Consider the following 20,626-nt stretch of genomic DNA (forward strand, 5'->3'; position numbering starts at 1 on the left):
CTTTAGCTCACCACTGATACAAGCACTATAGGTATGCAACCTTTTGTTGGTAGGATTCACAACAAACGTTCACAAGCACGCACAAATAGGTCATCGTAAATTTACTTGCGAATTATTGAGAGCTGATCAGGCATATTCATTGATATTTTGGAAAATTCACGATGCTTGAGAGAAATGTCATGATAATCATCTGGAATTAGAGCTACAAACCTAATGAGCCAATACAGTCACAGGTAAAGACAAGAATGGATTGCTAGTACTAAATTTGATTAATTATTATCCTGAGGATAGCAAGATTCATATAGCTGTTTGCATAAGGATAAAAAATTAACATGCTGAAGTTACAATAAAGCTGAAATTAAACTCAAAAAGCAATTCTGATATTATATACTCATTAGATCAAAGTGAATTAATGTTTGAACAAAAGTAGCAACAACAACAAAAACATATCCATGCTGACATTTTGGTACAAGACTGTAAAGGGTTAAATTGGTGACTCCATCAAGGAAAACTGTTCTTAATAAAAGCAAAATGTGCCTGAGACATGACAATTCACACATTTCCAAAGTAGCAAGTTTTTTTTTTTATCATCTACATTTCTACCAAACCAAAGCTTTTAAACTTCTCCATTCTGCCACTTAAAACCTGGCTAAAATATATCAATGATGTATTTTGTGAGGCAACCACATGGTTCATAAGTATGGATAAAGGCAATATCTCCCAAAGCTCTCCAAATTCACTTCCAAAATATATGCAGTCTCATTTCCAACCTCAACTTTCCATCTCCATGATGCAAAACCACATCTACTTTTCCTAAACAAAAACTCAAATTTAAATTTCAAGCAATCTTTAAACTCTATATTCTCATTTTGAAAGTTTATTTTTCACTTGGTTAGAGTATAATAAATTTAGTTTAATCCTTTATCCAAGTGTGAGCAAACAAAGTTTGCGCCTGAAAGTATCTTCAGGACTAGGGTAAGGTGGTACAACACCAGGGCACTCCTTGCAAAGGTGGAGCAAGCTACCATTTGGCAACTCCTATAGGTAGAGATGACCTGCTAATGCTTCTGCCTGGTATCTCCACTCGGGCCTGGCTCCCACTGAAGAGATCTTGATAAAGGTCGAAACTAGTCTGGGTTGTGGCCCTTCCCTTAATGCATAACATTAGACATATCCGCAAGGAGATTTGTTTTGCATTATGGGAGATACTGAGATAGGAGTGTTGGTAGCTTGCTCCACCTTTGCAAGGAGTGCCCTGGTGTTGTACCACCTTACCCTAGTCCTGAAGATACTTTCAGGCACAAACTTTGTTTGCTCACACTTGGATAAAGGATTAAACTAAATTTATTATACTCTAACCATGTGAAAAATAAACTTTCAACATCTTTCTCTAAATCCAGAGTAATTTATTAAAAAGGGTGGCACACCATTTGGCAACTCCTATAGGTAGAGATGACCTGCTAATGCTTCTGCCTGGTATCTCCACTCGGGCCTGGCTCCCACTGAAGAGACCTCGATAAAGGTCGAAACTAGTCTGGGTTGTGGCCCTTCCCTTAATGCATAGCATCAGACATATCCGCAAGGAGATTTGTTTTGCATTATGGGAGATACTGAGATAGGAGTGTTGGTAGCTTGCTCCACCTTTGCAAGGAGTGCCCTGGTGTTGCACCACCTTACCCTAGTCCTGAAGATACTTTCAGGCACAAACTTTGTTTGCTCACACTTGGATAAAGGATTAAACTAAATTTATTATATTCTATATTCTCAATGTATCCAAAAGATGACATTTCTACATATATTCATTCTAATATACTAAGTAAAAGAATTCCACTTAGAATATTCTGTTTTTAATCTTCTTTATTAAAATCTTTTCCCCATACTGCAAATTCCAGCCAACCATTCTGAACATTTTGAAATTCTATCCTTGAAATGTTAATTTTTCTCCAGACAGACTTCCCTAATATTGAAGTCATCTTCCTTGGAAACTTTAATATTTACAACTCCAACTGGCTTAGCTTTTCCACCAACAATGCTCCAGCGAGTAGAAATGCCAATGAATTTACTACCACCTATGATCTTACAGAAATTGTTCAGATGCTTACCACCTTCTCATTATAAGTCAGCCTCCCAAGTATACTTTGGATCTTGTTTATTCCCAAAGTAATTCAAACTACAATCTGGTGTTCATTTCTTCCATCATGAAACAACACTTACATAGCCACTCTCAACTGTATGACATTATAAGAATGCCAAGTGGGATGACTCATGATTTCTATGCCTCATATCTTTGGTCAGGTTGTTTTTAGCTTTCTAATCTAAACATGTGCAATGAAGGTATCACTGAAATGTTTTATATTGCTATAGTAACATTCATTTCCAATTCTACCTCAAATTCATCTAAGCCATAGTTCTATAAGAAGTGAGACAAGGCTGTAGGAAAAAACCAAACACATTGCAACTGGCATTCATCTTCCTTTTCTGTTTACACTGAAGTGGGTAATAGTTGTAAACGACGTATAAGTATATGCCAGCCTGGTTGGCCGAGTGGTTAGCATATCCACTCTCCAGCCAAAAGGCTGTAGGTTCGAATCCTGCCATGGGCATGGATATTTGTGACTGTCTGTGAAGGTACTAGTGGTGGTGGGCAGTAGATGGCATTGGTGTTGATGATGTGCTTTGCTGTAGTTGGTGGATTGAGTGGTGGAGATCGAGAGCTGTACAGCCCTCCCCTTGATGAGTCCTCAGACTCTTTGGAGGTGTCACGTAGTAATAATAATAATATCCAAAACCGATCTCTGAAAGGGCAAAACACAGGATACAATCTCATACTTGGTTCAAATGGCAGTCATGCTGTAACTTTTGTTCAATCTTGCTTTTCCCCCTTCACATTCAGATGGTTCTTAGGTTTAGGTGGTTAATCATAATAGTCTCCTAGATTTTAGGAAAATTAATGCACTCATATTTACTGAGATTAGGACAGCTTTCACTGATGAAGCTGATTCTAAAAAGAGTCTCTCAGGCTATAACTAGCCAAGAGGCTACTTTTTTCCGGCAACATAAGTTAAATTTAAGGGAGATAGTAAATCCCGTATTATTCTACAGCCGAGTATGAAACTCGGATCAAAATCCAAGATTTTCATGCCAAAAAACTATCGGCGACTCCAAGCGTAAGTAATCACTTGGGTAGTACAACACTAGGGCAGCTCAGAGCAAAGGTGGAGCAAGCTCCATCACTATCCTTAATATTTTCTCATAATGTAAAACACAGCTCCTAGGAGATGTATTACTGTTTTACATTATGAGGAGAGGTCACCCAGTGTGGTTTCGACCTTTTTTGAGGTCTCATCAGTGAGTAGGTAGACCTGGAATATCGAGGTTTAAGTGAACCGAACTTACATATACTCCCACTAACGAATTGCCAAACTGGTATACTAATATATTATTATTACTACAATAACGAGCCAAGAGGCTATTTTTCCAGCGACATAAGTTAAGTTTAAGGGAGATGATAAATCCCGTATTATTCTACAGCTGGGTACGAAACTCGGATCGAAATTCATCGAAAGTGATTACTTACGCTTGGAGTCGCTGATAGTTCTTCGGCATGAAACTCTTGGATTTCGATCCGAGTTTTGTACCTGGCTCTAGAATAATACAGGATTTACTATCTCCCTTAAACTTAACTTATGTCGCCGAAAAAATAGCCTCTTGGCTCGTTATCGCAGTAATAATAATATATTAGCACCAGTTTGGAATTCGTTAGTGGGGGTATATGTAAGTTCGGTTCACTTAAACCTTGATATTCCAGGTCTACCTACTCACAGATGAGACCTCAAAAGAGGTCGAAACCGGTCTGGGTAGTGACCTCTCCTCATAATGTAAAACAGTAATATATCTCCTAGGAGTTGCATTTTACATTATGAGAAAATATTAAGGATAGCGATGGAGCTTGCTCCACCTTTGCTCCGAGTTGCTCTAGTGTTGTACTACCCAAGTGATTACTTACGCTTGGAGTCGCTGATAGTTCTTCGGCATGAAACTCTTGGATTTTGATCCGAGTTTCATACCCAGCTGTAGAATAATATGGGATTTACTATCTCCCTTAAACTTAGTCTCTCAGACTGTTTATAGTGACTCCATGCAGCACAGCAGTCTCTTCCATTTAATCCTATGTGAAAGACTATCAAGAGCATGATATGCCTGTCCTGACTTCATACAGATGATTGCAAATGTAGTTTTTATGTTCTTCAAGGCAGATGTTAACATATTTACTAGTCTGTTCAAAGCAATAGGCTAAGTTGCATGCACAAGGAAATTTGTACACTTCAAAATATGCAACAGGATGAAATTGATCCTTTGGAGAATGAATGTTGTGTTTGAAAGTGGCATGAAGATATATTTGCAAAGAACTTCAACGATCTTTCAGCTAGGGGATGGGGAAAAGTTTTGCTATGACCTTGTGGATAGATTATTATTCCCCAACTTTGCATCTTAGTTGAGTGCAAATTCAATCTGCATTTTCTGCAAATGATAGTATACTTCGCTCTTCTTTCTTATTTGACAAGCCTTCGAGCATATCAACTTCTACAACCATCAATTCTGATTTTCAAACATTCCTCAATAGGGTTATGATAATCCCATTTATACTCCACCCTATCTTATTTCTCACCGTTTCTCATTTAAAATGCCCAAATCTCTGGAAAAATGAGATTTCTCATATCAGGATAACTCTAATTTCAACCTTTCATGTCATAACAGACGAAAATCAACCCGTCCCTCACAACCAAGAAACAAGACTTCCCCTTTTCGTTCATGGCATTACTTCATGGCCGAGTTTAAACATGTCATATCAGCATTGAAGATGATCCATGTGAAGGATGTCCAAAAAGTGTAACAACACCAGAAATCATTGATCAAGTGCACGATATAGTATTGGATGACCAACGAGTCAAAGTGCGTGAAATTGCTGAGACTTCTGTATAGCCCTTTCAGAAGTTTCTAACTCTCAATGATATCACTCCTCTTTCTCCTATTTCCTAGTGTCTGCAGCATACAAATTCTCAATCTATCTTCATAATCAATATTCCAAAATCTTGATATCATTTTGCACATTCTCCTTTGTACTCTCTTCACTGTATCAGAATCGCCACAGAAACCAGGAGACCAGACTTGCATCCAATAGTACAAATGAGTTCCCATCAAGGCAGAGGCAAAATGACTTCCTTATCATTACGTCAAGATTTGTTTCAGCATTGCAATTATACTCTGAGCTGTATTTACAATTTTTGCTATATGACCCTTGAATTTCAACTTCCTGTCCACAAAACTACAAGATCACTAGCCTGAACAAAATAAATAACGGAAAAAACTCACGTAGAAAGATTATTTAATAGTATAATTTTTGCCTGTGTGTTACAGGCATCTTCAGTACATTAAGCTCAAAGTTAAACACTAACTGACTATTCCAAAATGCGCCACCTAAGTAGCTGGTGTAAGATAACTAAAAAGGTCAATAACTTTCCTTAAAAAAAAAAAAATAATAATAATACAATAAAAAGTTAGGAAAGATTAGCTGATTTGTAATGGAATGAAAATCAAAAGAAAAAACTTAAAACCTTCTTCGGTCGTCCACCTAGATTGTATGGTCTTCCAAAAGTTCATAAACCAGGCATTCCGTTAAGACCAGTCGTAGATTGTATAGGTTGTCCCACTTAAAAATCTCAAAATTTTTATCAAATTTACTCTCCTCTTCAACTAGAAGAACTGATACTTATATAAAAAATACTTTGGATTTCAAAAATAAAATTTCAGATCTTCATTTGGACGTTTCTGATATCATGATCAGTTTAGATGTTGTTTCTTTATTTACAAATGTGCCTCTTTCGGAAAGTATTGAATTACTACAACAGGAATTTCCTTCAGACATTGTAATAAATTCTGGTTATTTTTCCTTTAAAAATAAGTTGTATCAACCAATTGAAGGAACAGCAATGGGTAATCCTCTTTCTCCTGCTATCTCCAATTTCTTTATGGAACATTTTGAACAACGTATCTTTGACAATATTTCTCCCAGACCTACTCATTGGTTCAGATATGTCGATGACATTTTTGCTGTATGGAATGGCTCTTCTGATGAACTTCAACAATTTCTCACTAAGTTAAACGCATGTCATCCTAGGATCAAGTTTATCCTAGAAGTAGAATCAAATAAGCAGTTAGCCTTTTTAGATCTTCTAATTCTTCGCCAACCAGATGGTAACCTACATTTCTCAGTTTATAGAAAGAAGACTCATACAGGCCACTATATCCATGCGGAATCTCATCACCATCCCAGTCAAAAGGCAGGAACTATTAAAACACTGGTTCATTGGGCCCACTCCTTTTGTTCTACACACGATCTTTTACAGAAAGAACTACAATATATAACTTCTTCCTTTCTATCTAATGGTTATAAGAATTGCTTCATTAAAAGAAGTTTGAGTAGTTTTAATATGTCTTCCTCTTCAAACACAGAGGAAATAACGCGCATTACTATCCCTTATGTATAAGGCATCAGTGAACGTATAGCAAAAGTTTTAAAACCACTGAATATTTTTGTTGCCTTTCGACCGTTTAGAAAAATCTCCACCTTTCTCACTTCTCCTAAGGACAAGCTTCCACATCTTAATCATCCAGGTGTCTACCAGATTCCGTGCTCTTGTGGATTATCTTATTTCGGACAAACAGGAAGATCTGCCTCTATTCGGCTAGAAGAACACCAATCTTATATTGAATACTTTAAACCTGAAAAGTCTGGACTTTCTGAACATGCCATCTTCACTAGACACAGAGTTCATCACAAAAGTCAGTTTCTCATGGAACGCCTTTATAAAGAAACATGTGAAACTCTACTTCATTCTCCTAACTTAAACAGATCCGACGGCTTACGTCTATCCCCTTTATGGGAGATAGTACTTTACAAATCAGCTAATCTTTCCTAACTTTTTATTGTATTAATTTTTTTATTTTTTTATTTTATTTTATTTTTTTTTTTTACGAAAGTTATTGACCTTTTTAGTTATCTTACACCAGCTACTTAGGTGGCGCTTTTTGGAATTGTCAGTTAGTGTTTAATGTACTGAAGATGCCTGTGACACACAGGCGAAAATTATATTAAATAATCTTTCTACGTGAGTTTTTTTCCCGTTATTTATTTTGTATCGATATGTCTACTCATGGTTTACTTCTTTTAAAACTAGCCTGAACAGTTTCTTCTAGCATAATCCCACCAATATAATATAATGTTGGATATCTAATCACACCAAAGTGCCTTACATGACCTTACATTTATTAACATTGAAATGACAGCCATTTTCACATGCCCTCAGTTCCAGCCTATTCAAATCATCTGCAAGTGCTGAATCAACAGCACTCGTGATTACCCTACCTATCTTTGCATCATCAGCAAATAGCTGTATTTTTCATGTCAAATCCTTCCCAATGCCACTAATGTACAGAATGAATAACAATGGAACAAGGACTGGTCCTTGAGGCACACCACTAGTTACCTTGAATATTGCAGATTCACACCCCATACATGCAAATTTTGATATCTGTCAGTCAGTCATCCTCTTATCCATGCTAATAGTCATAATCCCATCCATAATTCTCCAATTTATACAACAGTCTTCCATGTTGTATTCTGTCAAAAGCCTTATCAAAATCCAAAAGTATCATGGTATATCCACGCCTTTGTCTAATTCAGTTTGTAACATAATTATAGAGTGTGAGCAAGTTGGTAAAACATGAGCATACTTTAGTAAACTCATGCTGTTTGTTGCAAAGTAGAGATTCTCTGTTAACTCATTTCTGAATGCAAGCCCTAACCAACTTTTCCGAAATCTTCACCACCACTCCTGAGATACCATTTGGTTGACAGTTGGATCTATCAGTCTTTGCACTACCCTTGTGCAATAGGATTACCATACATTCTTTCCACTCTTGTGGAATTTTCCTTGTTCCTGGTTAAAGGAATAGCTAGTTCACCTGATCACTCTTTTAGCATCTGTGTTGATATCCCATCAGTTCCAATTACAGAATTCTTATACAGATTGTGCAACAACTCTAGTACTTCCTCCACATACACATGAGTTACCTCATACAGGGAGGAAGTAGTTGCGAGTTTTATATCATATACCAAGTTGATAGCTTTCGGCAAAATGGATACTCATTAGTTGAACAATTTCTTCTGCATAAGTCACCCGTATACCGTCTGCATTCAATAGTTATTCTTTCAAATTCATTCTTTCATTTACTTGCAGCATAATGATAGAATTCTTTTGGGTAATCTTTAACTTTCAGAGCCAGTTTCTTTTCATACTCAGGCAGCTTTCCATACAACACTTTTCTGGCCTGCTGCTTATAATCATAACTGACATCATCTTTATGCACACAGTATCCTTCCACGTCATCTTTTTTCTTAAATTTTCTTGCTTAATTAGATTACATATCCACTTCACTCTGATCGTATTTATTCTTCAAACTCTAGGGACACATTCCAATATTGCATCATTTAAGTAGTTTTTAAATGCTTTCCATGCACTTTTGATATCCTTTTCCTCCAACTATACTGTGGTACAGAACCTAGCATATTCCTCAGGTGGTCATAATTTCCTGCTTTGTAGTTCAGCATGTATTCTTTTCTGAATGGAACATTCATAAACTTAACCACTTCACCATTCCCAAGTGAGTACTACATGATGACTGTCACCAACTGACAGCAGTATTGTTACATCTTAAACTAAAAATCCCCTCTGACACCATAATAAGATCTAACACTCTTTGACCGCAAGTTCCTTTGTCACATGCTGCATGTGGAAGTTGTTTTGCAACAGTTCAATAAATTCAGTTTCATTCTTTTCAAGAGATTTCACAGCCACACAATCAATGTTCAGATAATTATAGTCCCTAATTATGATTACTTGTTTCTCACCCATTATCTTTATTTGGTAATGCATTTCTTTGTCAGTAGCAACCAATCCACTAGGTCTTTAACAACACCCCACTATGTATTTGGACTTGTTAGACTTCCTCTCACAGCTATATTTGGTTAAATAAATATCTTTCTTGTGATTACATGATTATATCATTCAAACTCACAGCTATATGAAAAAGTGTGTCACTATTGAGTTTCTTCCATAACCAAAGTCTTAAGCATTGATCTCATCATCATTTTTAAGTGGGTCAAAGATAATATAAATCTAGTGAATTTCAACACTCTCAACTCAGTCTTGTCTTATTACCTGGAAAAGAGATCCTACTTCACTCCTTCTTCTGATTACCAGTCAGAATCAGTTTGCCATTTGTGATCTAGCTTATCCTGGCATAAAATATGACATTCATAGCCTCATCAGCCCCTACCCCCCCCACACAAAAATTGATAATTGGTTCTACTTCTTTCTCCTGTTGAACTCCTAATATTCTATATATCCTAAATCCAGCCAACTTTAGAATACTGTTTTCAGATACACCCAAAATCTCCTTAAAAATTCTTAACTGCACTCTTTCAGCATTATGTCCTTTCTCCTCCCAGACCACTAACCACTGCTCAACAGTCATACATATTTCAGCTCCAAACACAATAAACCATCTTTCTCATCATCAGCTTGAGGCAATTCCATCTGGTCTTGCCTCAAGCCATTCCCATATTGTTTTGCCAATGAATACAATCTCGAGCTTTTCAAAACCTTGTTAACAGATTCCTTCTTTCTCCTTGCCATCACTTCTCCCTACACACAGCATTTTTGTGTTATAGGTCTTGTGAGATCAATACAAACCTATTACCTAACAGGTAATAGATAATAGTAACTCTTTTTTTTTTTTTTTTTGCATGAATTAATATTAAATATGTATTAAATGTCTTCAAGTTTTCTGCCTAATTTCCTCTTTTGACTTATATTGTGGTCAGCACTGAAATACATAGATACATGCATAGTCAAATAAAAACAACAACAACAACTCAGTTCAGAACTTTAGGCAATATTTCTTTCCTTCAATGGAGCACCCAGTTTCCACTTTTGAGTTGCTCTTTATTATGAAACAATGCCAAATATAAGTATTTCCATATTTCTACTCCTCTTTCCCAGGTTAGCTGTTTTGAATCATCTAATTTGAGATTTTTTTTTCGTGGGGGATGGAGAGAAGAAATAAAATATTGTGATCATAATCGACAGTAAATTCATAATGTGTACCCTCAGAGGTGTGGATGTACAGGATATTATGATACTAATACTATATTCATCCATCAATCTACTCATTGGACATCAAATACCATATAGTCACACCTTTCCTCAGTGATGTGCCACACTAGTCCTCTCTAGGTGGTCCTGTTATATGATTTTTTGGAGGCTTCAACTCTGAAGATCAGTCACCCAAGATACGCCACCCATTAATCTCACTGAAGGTCTACCCCTTCCTCTTTTTTCAGGAACTTTACCTTCTATTACTGTTTTGGGAAGTCCTCCTTTCAATGTATCCAAAGTATTTCAGCATTTTTCTGTCAATATCTTTAAGGAACTTTAAAGTTCTACCAATTGTTTCCATCCATTTAACCACTTTTCAGTACAGATATACTCAACAGTCTTCTTTAACACCACATCTCAAAAAGCAGCTATTCTTTTCCTATTGGACTTCTTCAGATTCCAGGTCTCACATCCATAAGTCACCATTAGAGAAACAGCTGTCCAGAATTCTCGACTTTGTTCTTGTAGAGATAGATCCATCATTCCAGATTTTAGGCAAGTCTCTAACTGTTGTTTTAGCCATTTCTGGTTTTCTGATGTCTTCTGAACAGCAACTCTTCAGGATTTCAGGTATTCGAGCTTGCTGACTTCCTCATTGCTTTCTCTGTTAAGGTATGTTTCTCAGGAGCTTCCATGTCTATATTTCCATTTAGAATCATAATCTTTGTCTTGCAAGGATTAAGTTGAAGTCCTCTGTTCTTAATGATGTCATTAACTTTATCAAGGAGTTGTCATAATTCTTCTTCTTGTAGATAAGCTTATACATTGCTTAGACATAGCTTCTAATTTTTTTTAGGAAATGACAACGTAAACTATATTATTAATAAAAAAAACTTTAATAACTATATCAGTAATGTTACATTGCCATCTTCAGGGATTACAAAACAATGATATGTGCACGCAGGCACTCAAAAATACTATTCCTTGAATCTGCCTCAGCTCTGAAAAACTTTCCAAACCTCATACAAATTTGGGTGCATGAGACTGTCCCAAATTTGGAAAGCATATATTCCAAGACAGCCTCAACAGCCAAGACAACTCAATTTAGCCCACAAGGGGACACTGTTCAGGATCTAGGACTGACTCCTGTTGCCTTTCTTCAGCCTCATTTGCTAAGTGTGAGTGCCTAAATGTACATATCATTGTTTTGTGATCCCTGAAGATGACAACATAACATTTTGAGAAAGAGGAAGAGTTTATGGGAAAAGGGGGTCGGGGAGAGGGTTAACGGGGTGTGAGCCATTTCAACCGTGTGTGTCATCATCTGAACATGGAGGGAAATGGAAACTACAAAATATAATACATATAGCAAACTGGAACATAAGAGGAATAGCATATAAATAAATAGAATTATACCAAATATTAAATGAAAAAAATTTTCAAATAGCAGTAATGACTGAAACAAAAAAGAAATTAAAAAGAACCATCAGAACTGAAATTTTTAATGTAATATATAGTGGAGTTGATAGAGACCAAAGAGCACAAGCAGGTGTTATGATTTGGATTTATAATTCCCTTTCAAAACAGTTAAAACATTATAAAGTATGGAATGAAAGAACAATAGAAGCTAGAATAAAAATAGAGGTTATTTAACAATAATTGGTTTATATGCTCCAGAAGAAGGAAGAGAACAGGATAATATTGAATTTTATAATCAGTTACAAAATAAATAAAAATGATTATGTAATATTACCAGGAGATCTAAATGCAAGAATTGGAAAGATGAAAATTAATACTAACATAGGAATATATGGAAAACATACTCTCTAAACAGGAATGGTAAAAAATTGATCGACTTTGAAGTTTATAATAACCGATGGAAATCAATATTAAATTATTTTATCACAAATGAAAAGACATCAAAGTTCTCTTTAGATGTTAGAGTTCACAAAGGATATGAAAGTGAGCACTTCCTTGTTAAAATAAAATTAAGATTACCACCTAAATGGCTAAATAAGAAGAACAGAAAGAAAATTTAAAACATTTGTTTATAAAACTAGATTGGCCCTTTCACCAACTCTTTTTAATATCTACCTAAATGAAATAATAATAAAATGGAATAAAAATTTCCATCAAGATATTAAAAACTTTCTCTTACTGTGAACTTACACACTCTCCTTTTAGCCAATGACCAAATAATAATTACAAATTCTGAAGATAACTTACAGAAAGGTATTTCAAATTTAAATGAGATAGCCAAAGATTATGAAATGATAATATCAACAGAAAAATTAAAAATGATGGCCTTTAAAGGATAAGATCCAGTAAGAACTAAATGACACAAATATACAATGGCTATATGAACAAAGAATTAACCAATATTCAGATAAAAAGAAATGAAGAAATAGAAATAGAACCGCTTAATATAAAAACGATACTAAATACAGCAGCAAAGGAAAGTTTAGGAAAAACCAAAAAATTCAATAAAAGGAAAAAAAACTGAAGATATGGGATGACACAACCAAAGAAATAATCAAAATGAAAAAAGAGGCCTATCATAAATAGTTAAGCAGTAAAAGATTATAAGATGCAATTGAATATAAAAGAATATGAGACATAGCTAAAAGTGAAATCAAAAAAAGACATGGAGAATCATGGAACAAATTTTTTCTAATTTAGAACATGATTTATATAAAATAAGACCCAATGTATATAAGATTTTGAAACATTTAACTACAGATACTAAAGAAAACATAAAATTAAACTTCAAATTGAAATTAGAAGAATTTTTATACACTATGTGGACAGTGTATTTCTATACAGACCTATGGACAGATAAATATTTAAAAAAAAAAAAAAAACTGGCAAACATTTAATGAAATAACTAAAGAAGAATTAGAAATCAGCCTGAAAGAAACAAGAAATGGAAAATCACCTGAAGAAGATAAGTTAGGTTCAGAATTATATAAATATGCAGGAACAAGTTTCAAAGAAAGACTCATGTTATTTTTAAATAAAATATACTGAACTAGTAACCCACCAATAGAATGGAAAAAAGCGATTGTGATTCCTATCTTTAAAACAGATAGTAGAGATGACCCTAAAAACTATAGAGGTATAAGTATACTAAACTCCTGTTACAAAATATATAGCAGAATTTTAAATAACAAACTAATAAAATACCTCTGAAAACTTTATTTTAGAAGTACAGAATGGATTTAGAAAAGGACGATCATGTACAGACCCGGCCTTCTGCCTAAAATTAATATTAGAGAAAAGAAGAGAATACAATTTAGATACACATATTACATTTTTTGACTTTGAAAAAGCATTTGACAAAGTTAAAAGAAGCATTTTATTTAACATATTAAAAGAAACACAAATACCAAATAATATTCTAAAAGCTATCATAAGCATATATGAAAATAATCAAATACAAATAAGATTAAATGATGAGTTATCATATACGAGAGAGAGAAACCAAGAAGTCCGACAGGGATGTCCCCTTTCACCGACTCTTTTTAATATTTACCTAAATGAAATAATAATAAAATGGAATAAAAATTTCCATCAAGATATTAAACTTTCTCTTACTGTGAACTTAAACACTCTCCTTTTTGCCAATGACCAAATAATAATTACAAATTCTGAAGATAACTTACAGAAAGGTATTTCAAATTTAAATGAGATAGCCAAAGATTATGGAATGATAATATCAACAGAAAAATAAAAAATGATGGCCTTTAAAGGACAAGATCCAGTAAGAACTAAAATAGCAATAGATAACAGCATTTTAGAACAGGTGAATTTATTTAACTACCCAGGATGTATGATTACATATGAAAAAGATATAAACCTAAAAATTTCAAAATATTTAAAAATAACAGGTGTAATTAACTCTATATTTAAACCAAACCTAGTAAAAAACAAACCAGACTAAAAGCGCTACCAGTCCTATTGTGTGGAAGTGAAATCTGGACAATAAAACAAAAAGATAAACAAAGATTTATAACAGCTGAAATGAAGTTTATGAGAAAAACTGCAAAGTATACTCTATTTAATCACAAAAGAAATGAAGAAATTATGAAAGAACCAAACTAGGAATTAGTAATAGAAAAAATTAAAAAATATAAACACAAACAGATGGAACACATTGAAAGAATGAAAACAGAAAGATTACCAAAACAAGTCTTAAATTACAAACCAATATAGGAAATATAGGAAAAAGAAAACCAGGATGTCCTCTTAAGAGATTCAACAATGACTTCTAAGGCCAGAACAGGCCACTCTAGGCTTAAATCCTTGATATGCATGATGATGATCCACCTGTCCAAACATAAAAGACGTTACGACTAAATTTAACACGCGTGAACCACAGTAGTAGGTTTTTATTACATAAATATTTCATCCTAGGTATTTTAGGACATCATCAGTACAGTAGAACAATACTAGGAATGACACAAAGGATAGGGCACGTACGTACAATGGAATCTAAACTGCGTGCACAGGCATGTTGCGGCCTGAACTTAAATGAAATTACAATTAAATTATTTTTACACAATTTTGAATGACAATTTTCCATACTTTAGGGACGGCAAGAACATCATTGCAGTTTAGATTTGGTCTGTGAAGTAGGGCTTCAGCACTTTCTTTATATAAGCGTTCATATTTATATGATGATCTGCTTAGAAGTTTTGTCTTTTCCCAGTGGATCTTGTGATTTGGGTTTTCAACTCAGTGTTGAGCGAGGCGGATATGGTTCCGAAATGCATTTGAAAACTGATCTGCCTGTCTGTCCATAATAAGAGAGTTTACAGGAGCATGGAACATCATATACACCAGGTAGTAGCATTGGTGAAAGTTTGTCTTTAGGTGAAGGTAACAAGTTGTGGATCTGGTCGATGGGTTTGCAGGTGGCAGCAAGATTGTATTTCTTCATAATTTTCGAGAGCCATTCGGAGATGCCTTTGATATAAGGTATGGGAATCCTATGGGCTTGTTCTTGTCTAGGTTGATGTGTGGAGAAGTTGTTGATGATTTTTTTTAGTTGTTTTGAGATTGTATCCATTTAGAGTGGCTGTGTTTTTGATTATTTCAAATTCTTGTTTTAGAGAATCCTCGGAGGAGCAAAATCTGTGTGCTCTGGTTACCAATGATTTAATGATGAGCAGAAGTATGGTGAATGTAGTGACCTGAAAATGTTGGCTTGCAATGGAGATGGAGCCGTCTTCTTTTCTTTGGATGTGTAAATCCAGAAAGGGGATGCCCTGTGGGGATTCTTTTTCTAATGTAAATTTGATGCGTGGATGAAGCAGGTTGATTTTATCTAAAAACTGAAGTAGCACTTGTTTGGAATGACTCCAGACTGCGAAGTTATCATCGACATATCGAAGCCAGACTTTTGGTTTGGGTTTAAACGCAAGAATTTTTTTCTTCAAGATGTTCTATAAACAGGTTAGCCAAGTTGGGTGACAAGGGAAACCCCATTGCTGTTCCCTCCTTTTGCTTGTAGATTTTTCCTTTCCATGTGAAGTAAACCAGAAGTGATAACAAATTTGAAAAGTTCAATGATATCCAATGGAAATTTTTGATTTAACAGGTCTACAGTTTCTTTATGGGGGATACTGGTGAAGAGAGAGACGATGTCGAAGCTAATTAGCATGTCATTTTTCAGCAGTTGAAAGTCTTTTATTTTGGCATGAAATTCTGTGGAATTTTTTATTGAAGAGGTTGAATAGCCTATGTGGGGACGGAGAAGGTTGGATAAGAATTTTGATAACTTGTAAGTCGGGCTGCTAATTGAATCAATGAGAGGTCTGAGTGGGACGTTGTTCTTGTGAAGCTTGGGTAAACCATATAATCTCGGAAGTCCAGCATGGTATGTCTCGAGTTTTTTTGAAGTTTCTTCATCTAACGACTTTGTTTCATCGAGTAACTTGTTCAGTTTCTTCAACTATCTTTTTGTGGGATCATACTCAAGTTTTGCATAAGTATTTCGGTCTCGGAGTAATAGATTAATTTTTCAGTCATATGAAACCGTATCAAGAACCACTGTGGTATTTCCTTTGTTGGCTCTGGTGATGATTATGTTTTTATTATGTTTTAAGGAAGTAAAAGCCTTCAATTCTGAAGGTTTGACATCGATTTTTGCTATTTCAAAACGAAGTTTGTTGGCTTCAATACTGGTGGCTGATGTTTCTTTCAATGTTGTGTATGAAATCTAGATATGGGAGACGTTTAGGGGGAATGGCAAACTTATGGCCTCTTGCTAGAACATTTAATTCATTTTCTGTTAGTGGGTGGTTAGATAAGTTAACCACCCATTTTTCGGTCGGTAATTTATTGATATTTTTCTTAGATCGATTTAACAGGTTAAGGTATTTTTTCTGTAGGTTAATATGGGAATAAAGTATGGGAAATTGTCATACAAAATTGTGTAAAAATAGCTTAATTGTAATTTAATTTTAGGCCACAATGTGCCACTGCACGCAATTTGGATTCCATTGTACGTACACGCCCTATCCTTTGTGTCATTCCTAGTATTGTTCTATTGTACTGATGATGTCCTAAGATACCTAGAACGAAATATTTACATAATAAAAAACCTACTACTGTGGTTCACATGTGTTAAATTTAGTCATGAATTCTCCACAGGTTTCTCTATATAATCAAGTAAAAGACAATGAAAAAGAAGAGCATATAAATCAGGCATGATATTCCACACAACCACTACTGGCCATCAAGTACTTTGGCAACAAACAAAAATGTCATATATTAATCGTAACTATTTTACAAAAAAATTTAAAGAAGCCTCACAAATGCTTAGGATCCCTACTTAAGCATGGTTTGCTTTCATCAAAAATTTAATTGCCATGGACCTAGGATATAATATGCATGATACTGCAGAACATGATAACAACTAGCAATGTTCCAACATGCATACAGTAACAAATTTACCATTTGTATTCTGATTGATCAATTATATGTTATAATTGAAGTTATCAAAAACATCTAATGTGTAATTAATTGTTAATTGGCTTTTGTTGCAGAAGACTAATGTACCAGCACCCCTGATGATGCAAGTCTTACAAATTATGAAACCTGTTGGGTTTTAATTGTTTATTTTTTTTAAATTAAACTCTTTAATTACATAATGATGTGGTTTCAATACTGAAAACTTCCCACAGAAATGTTTGCATCTAAGAATAAAAAATATCAGCAATGTTTTTCAGTGAATATTCTATTTAATAATAAAATTTAATTAGGTAATTAGACATTTAAAATGAAGCCTTGAAAGTAAATTTAAAAGAAGTCAGCTACTTATACATAATAATAGGCTTTTTCTCCAATGACTCCTACAGCTACATTAAAAATAATTTTCAGAAATTCAAAATCATTATCACCGTATTATATGCTTTTACCTTGCTCCTTAATAAAAATTAAATAAATTTTATGCAATGGAGAATAAATCTGCAAGCTTGTGTTCTATGTTAGTCACCCATTCAGTGTGAGTCAGCAATGAAAATATATTACCTTTTGGTAAATCCTTCTCATGAATTATTTTCCCACCTCTTTTGCTTGTTTTTTCTACTTGAAGTGCTTGACTCATGCCTTGTTCCTGTTTACCAAGACCTTGTCCTTCTTTAAATCCATACTTGGCCATGATACGAGCAGCAACAGAACTATAAAGTTTACACAAGTGATTACTCAACAGAACATTGGGATTTCATAAAAATATTTTTGAAGTAAAACAAAAGAATACTAAAAAAATTTTGAGATGCATCTGCTAGAAGGCCACAGGAACAATTTTGCTTGAGATTTTGATGCTAGCTGCAAAACACTTAAAAGATTATTCATTATTGGAATTGATTTCTCTGGGGATTAACAATATTTATGTACATATGAATCTTAAACTGCAATAAGAGAAAATAGGCAATCATTATAATAATATAATCATTACAATCGATAGTCGGTAGGTGTCGCACTGATATGATCGTTGGTTTGTCGAGAGCTCCTGAAAAAATCAGCAGTATTTTATGTTATCATTGGCAATTTTACTAGAATTTTACGTAGTATTGTTTGCTTTTCATATCTTAGTGTGTCTGTGTGATTTTTGTGTGTTTTCTGTGTTATTTCAATTATTATTTTTAAGATACGATAGCGTCCACATGGCACTGATTAAAAAAAATGGCAGCCAGGTCACCATGTTTGTTTAAGAATTTGGATATAAAAAAGTTTTTATGCAATGAGCTGTCTGTGAGATGTATGCTTTGCGGAGAGCGGTTGGAGTCTGGTTAGATGGTGATAGTGGAGTGAATATGTGCAGAAAATGTAAGGAGAATGAGGATCTAAAGCGTGTTTCAGGTGGCGAGAGTGATATCGTTAAAGAAGGTCAGAATATAGAAAATAGTGATGTGATAAGAAATTGCGAGGTAGTACCAGACAGGTGTGAGAGCAACGTTGAAAGTGTAATTGAAGGTAAAAATACAGAACGAACGGATGATTTAAATGATAATGAAAATGGTGAGATAGATGCAAGTAGTGAGATCGAACGGTTGAGTGGAGCGATACATAAGGCAAAGCAGCAGCTGGAGCGTATGCAAAAATGTGTACTGAACGTACCAACTAATAAACGGCGAAGGTATGATACGAAAAATAAGAGAATGTTCATAAACGTAAACAAAATGAAGGAGCGAGTGCTGTACGGAGATTCATTATTAAGAGGTGTGATAGTTGAGAGTTTGACGAAATCGTACCAACCGGGTGTGAGCGCAAAAACAGAGGGTGAAAGAAATTACAGTTGTGGCAGGAACAAATGATTTAAAAGAAGACGAAATGGAAATGATAGGGGATGTGAGGGAATTACTTGAGGTAGCAAAAGAGAAAAGTGAGAGACTAAGGATGGCGAGTATTTTGCCGCAATATGACACTGAAGTGATTAGGAGGAGGGCCATAATTGCCAATGACTTTATGCACGGAGAGTAGTATGGAATTTGTGGATGTGTGGAGTGAGTTCGATGGGCGAAAGGATTTTTATAAGATAAATGGTTTACATTTGAATGGATTTGGTGTATGGAGGCTTGAAAAAGTCTTGATGAATGAAGTGGATATATAGACTCAGGGAAACTAGATTTATTAAGGTGGGGGGGGGAGTAGATATGCAGACTGCCTCCCTAAAGTCTGAAGTATGTGCCCGAGCGAGTACGAAGGACAACAAATCAGGATGGTTAGTATAAGGTGTTAGATTGCGATAGAGTGGAAATTTATGAATTCCTATCTTATCACAGTCTGACATGCTTTTCCAAACAAAAGAATGAGATAAATACAGTAAATTGCATATTTCCAGTGGGCTAATGTGACCGGTGAAACCTATTAGGGTCAATCATCCAATATGTGAATATTGAATGGTTACGAAAGGAAACGAGATAATATCAGCTACTTCCACACAGACTTGTTCCTCAACTGCTGATACAGTTACTATGCATACCAAGGATCAAAGCCTTCCAGGATGTTCTTGGTTGAATAAAGGTACAAGAAAGTGCGATCAAATTAATTTATGGAAATCTAATATCTTCTCAACATATAACGTACGGACACTCAAGAAAACTGGAAAATTTTTCGAGCTACTTAGAGGAGCAGGAAAAAGTCAACATAGACATATGTATACAAGAACATTGATGGAGAACTGGGAATGATGAAGTGAATGAAACATCATCAGCTGACAAAAAATGGAGATTTATTTATAACTCAGCAAACAATGATGGTACTGGATGGGTTGGAATAATGCTCAAGAAGGAACTAGCAGAAAAAGTAACATCAATTGAAGAAGTATCTGAAAGAATTCTCCTTGTTACCATAAGTACCAACCCAAAACTGACAATATTATCCGCATATGCTCCTGCAGAATGTGTTCCACTAGAAGACAAAGACACCTATTATAAAGATCTTTCTGAAACTGCCATGAACATTCCAGTTCACAATTTGTAATGATTATTTGGTAAAAACATTGCCAATACTACTAAAAACGTGGGTAAATACACTTATCATGAAACCACAAATAACAATGGGCATTCTCTTATGAACTTCTGCAATAGCCATAACATGGTAATCACCCAAACCAAATTTCTCCATCCAAAAGGAAGACTATGGACCTGGGAACTCCAAATGGTTCTCATTCCCAAATAGACCATATACTAATCAATGGAAAGTGGATCAGATCAATCAAGAACTGTCAAGTATATAATACGGTTGAACTAATCTTCGACCACAGAATAATCAGTGCCCACATTAAACTTTCACTAAAAGCTTCTAAAAATAACAAGCCTAAAAAGAAACAATACAACTGGGACAAACTAAATAACCCACAAATTGCAGCATCTTTCCACAGCACACTAGAAGACAATATT

The 20,626-nt window shown here is 34.8% G+C and overlaps 1 protein-coding gene across 4 annotated transcripts in view; it reads right to left on the minus strand.

Annotated features, from left to right (window-relative positions):
* Spf45 (splicing factor 45) overlaps positions 1-20,626 on the minus strand; it is a 362,347-nt gene that overhangs the window by 50,730 nt on the left and 290,991 nt on the right. For all 4 annotated transcript variants that reach the window (XM_090392270.1, XM_090392272.1, XM_090392269.1 and 1 more), the window contains one exon: positions 17,754-17,902. In XM_090392270.1, the coding sequence (XP_090248396.1) occupies positions 17,754-17,902 (149 nt within the window). The remainder of the gene's footprint in view (positions 1-17,753; positions 17,903-20,626) is intronic.

Source organism: Typopeltis vanoorti, chromosome 5 (assembly GCF_054136105.1).
Source record: "Typopeltis vanoorti isolate ZY-2024b chromosome 5, IOZ_Tvanoo_1.0, whole genome shotgun sequence".
Lineage (NCBI taxonomy): Eukaryota > Metazoa > Arthropoda > Arachnida > Uropygi > Thelyphonidae > Typopeltis > Typopeltis vanoorti.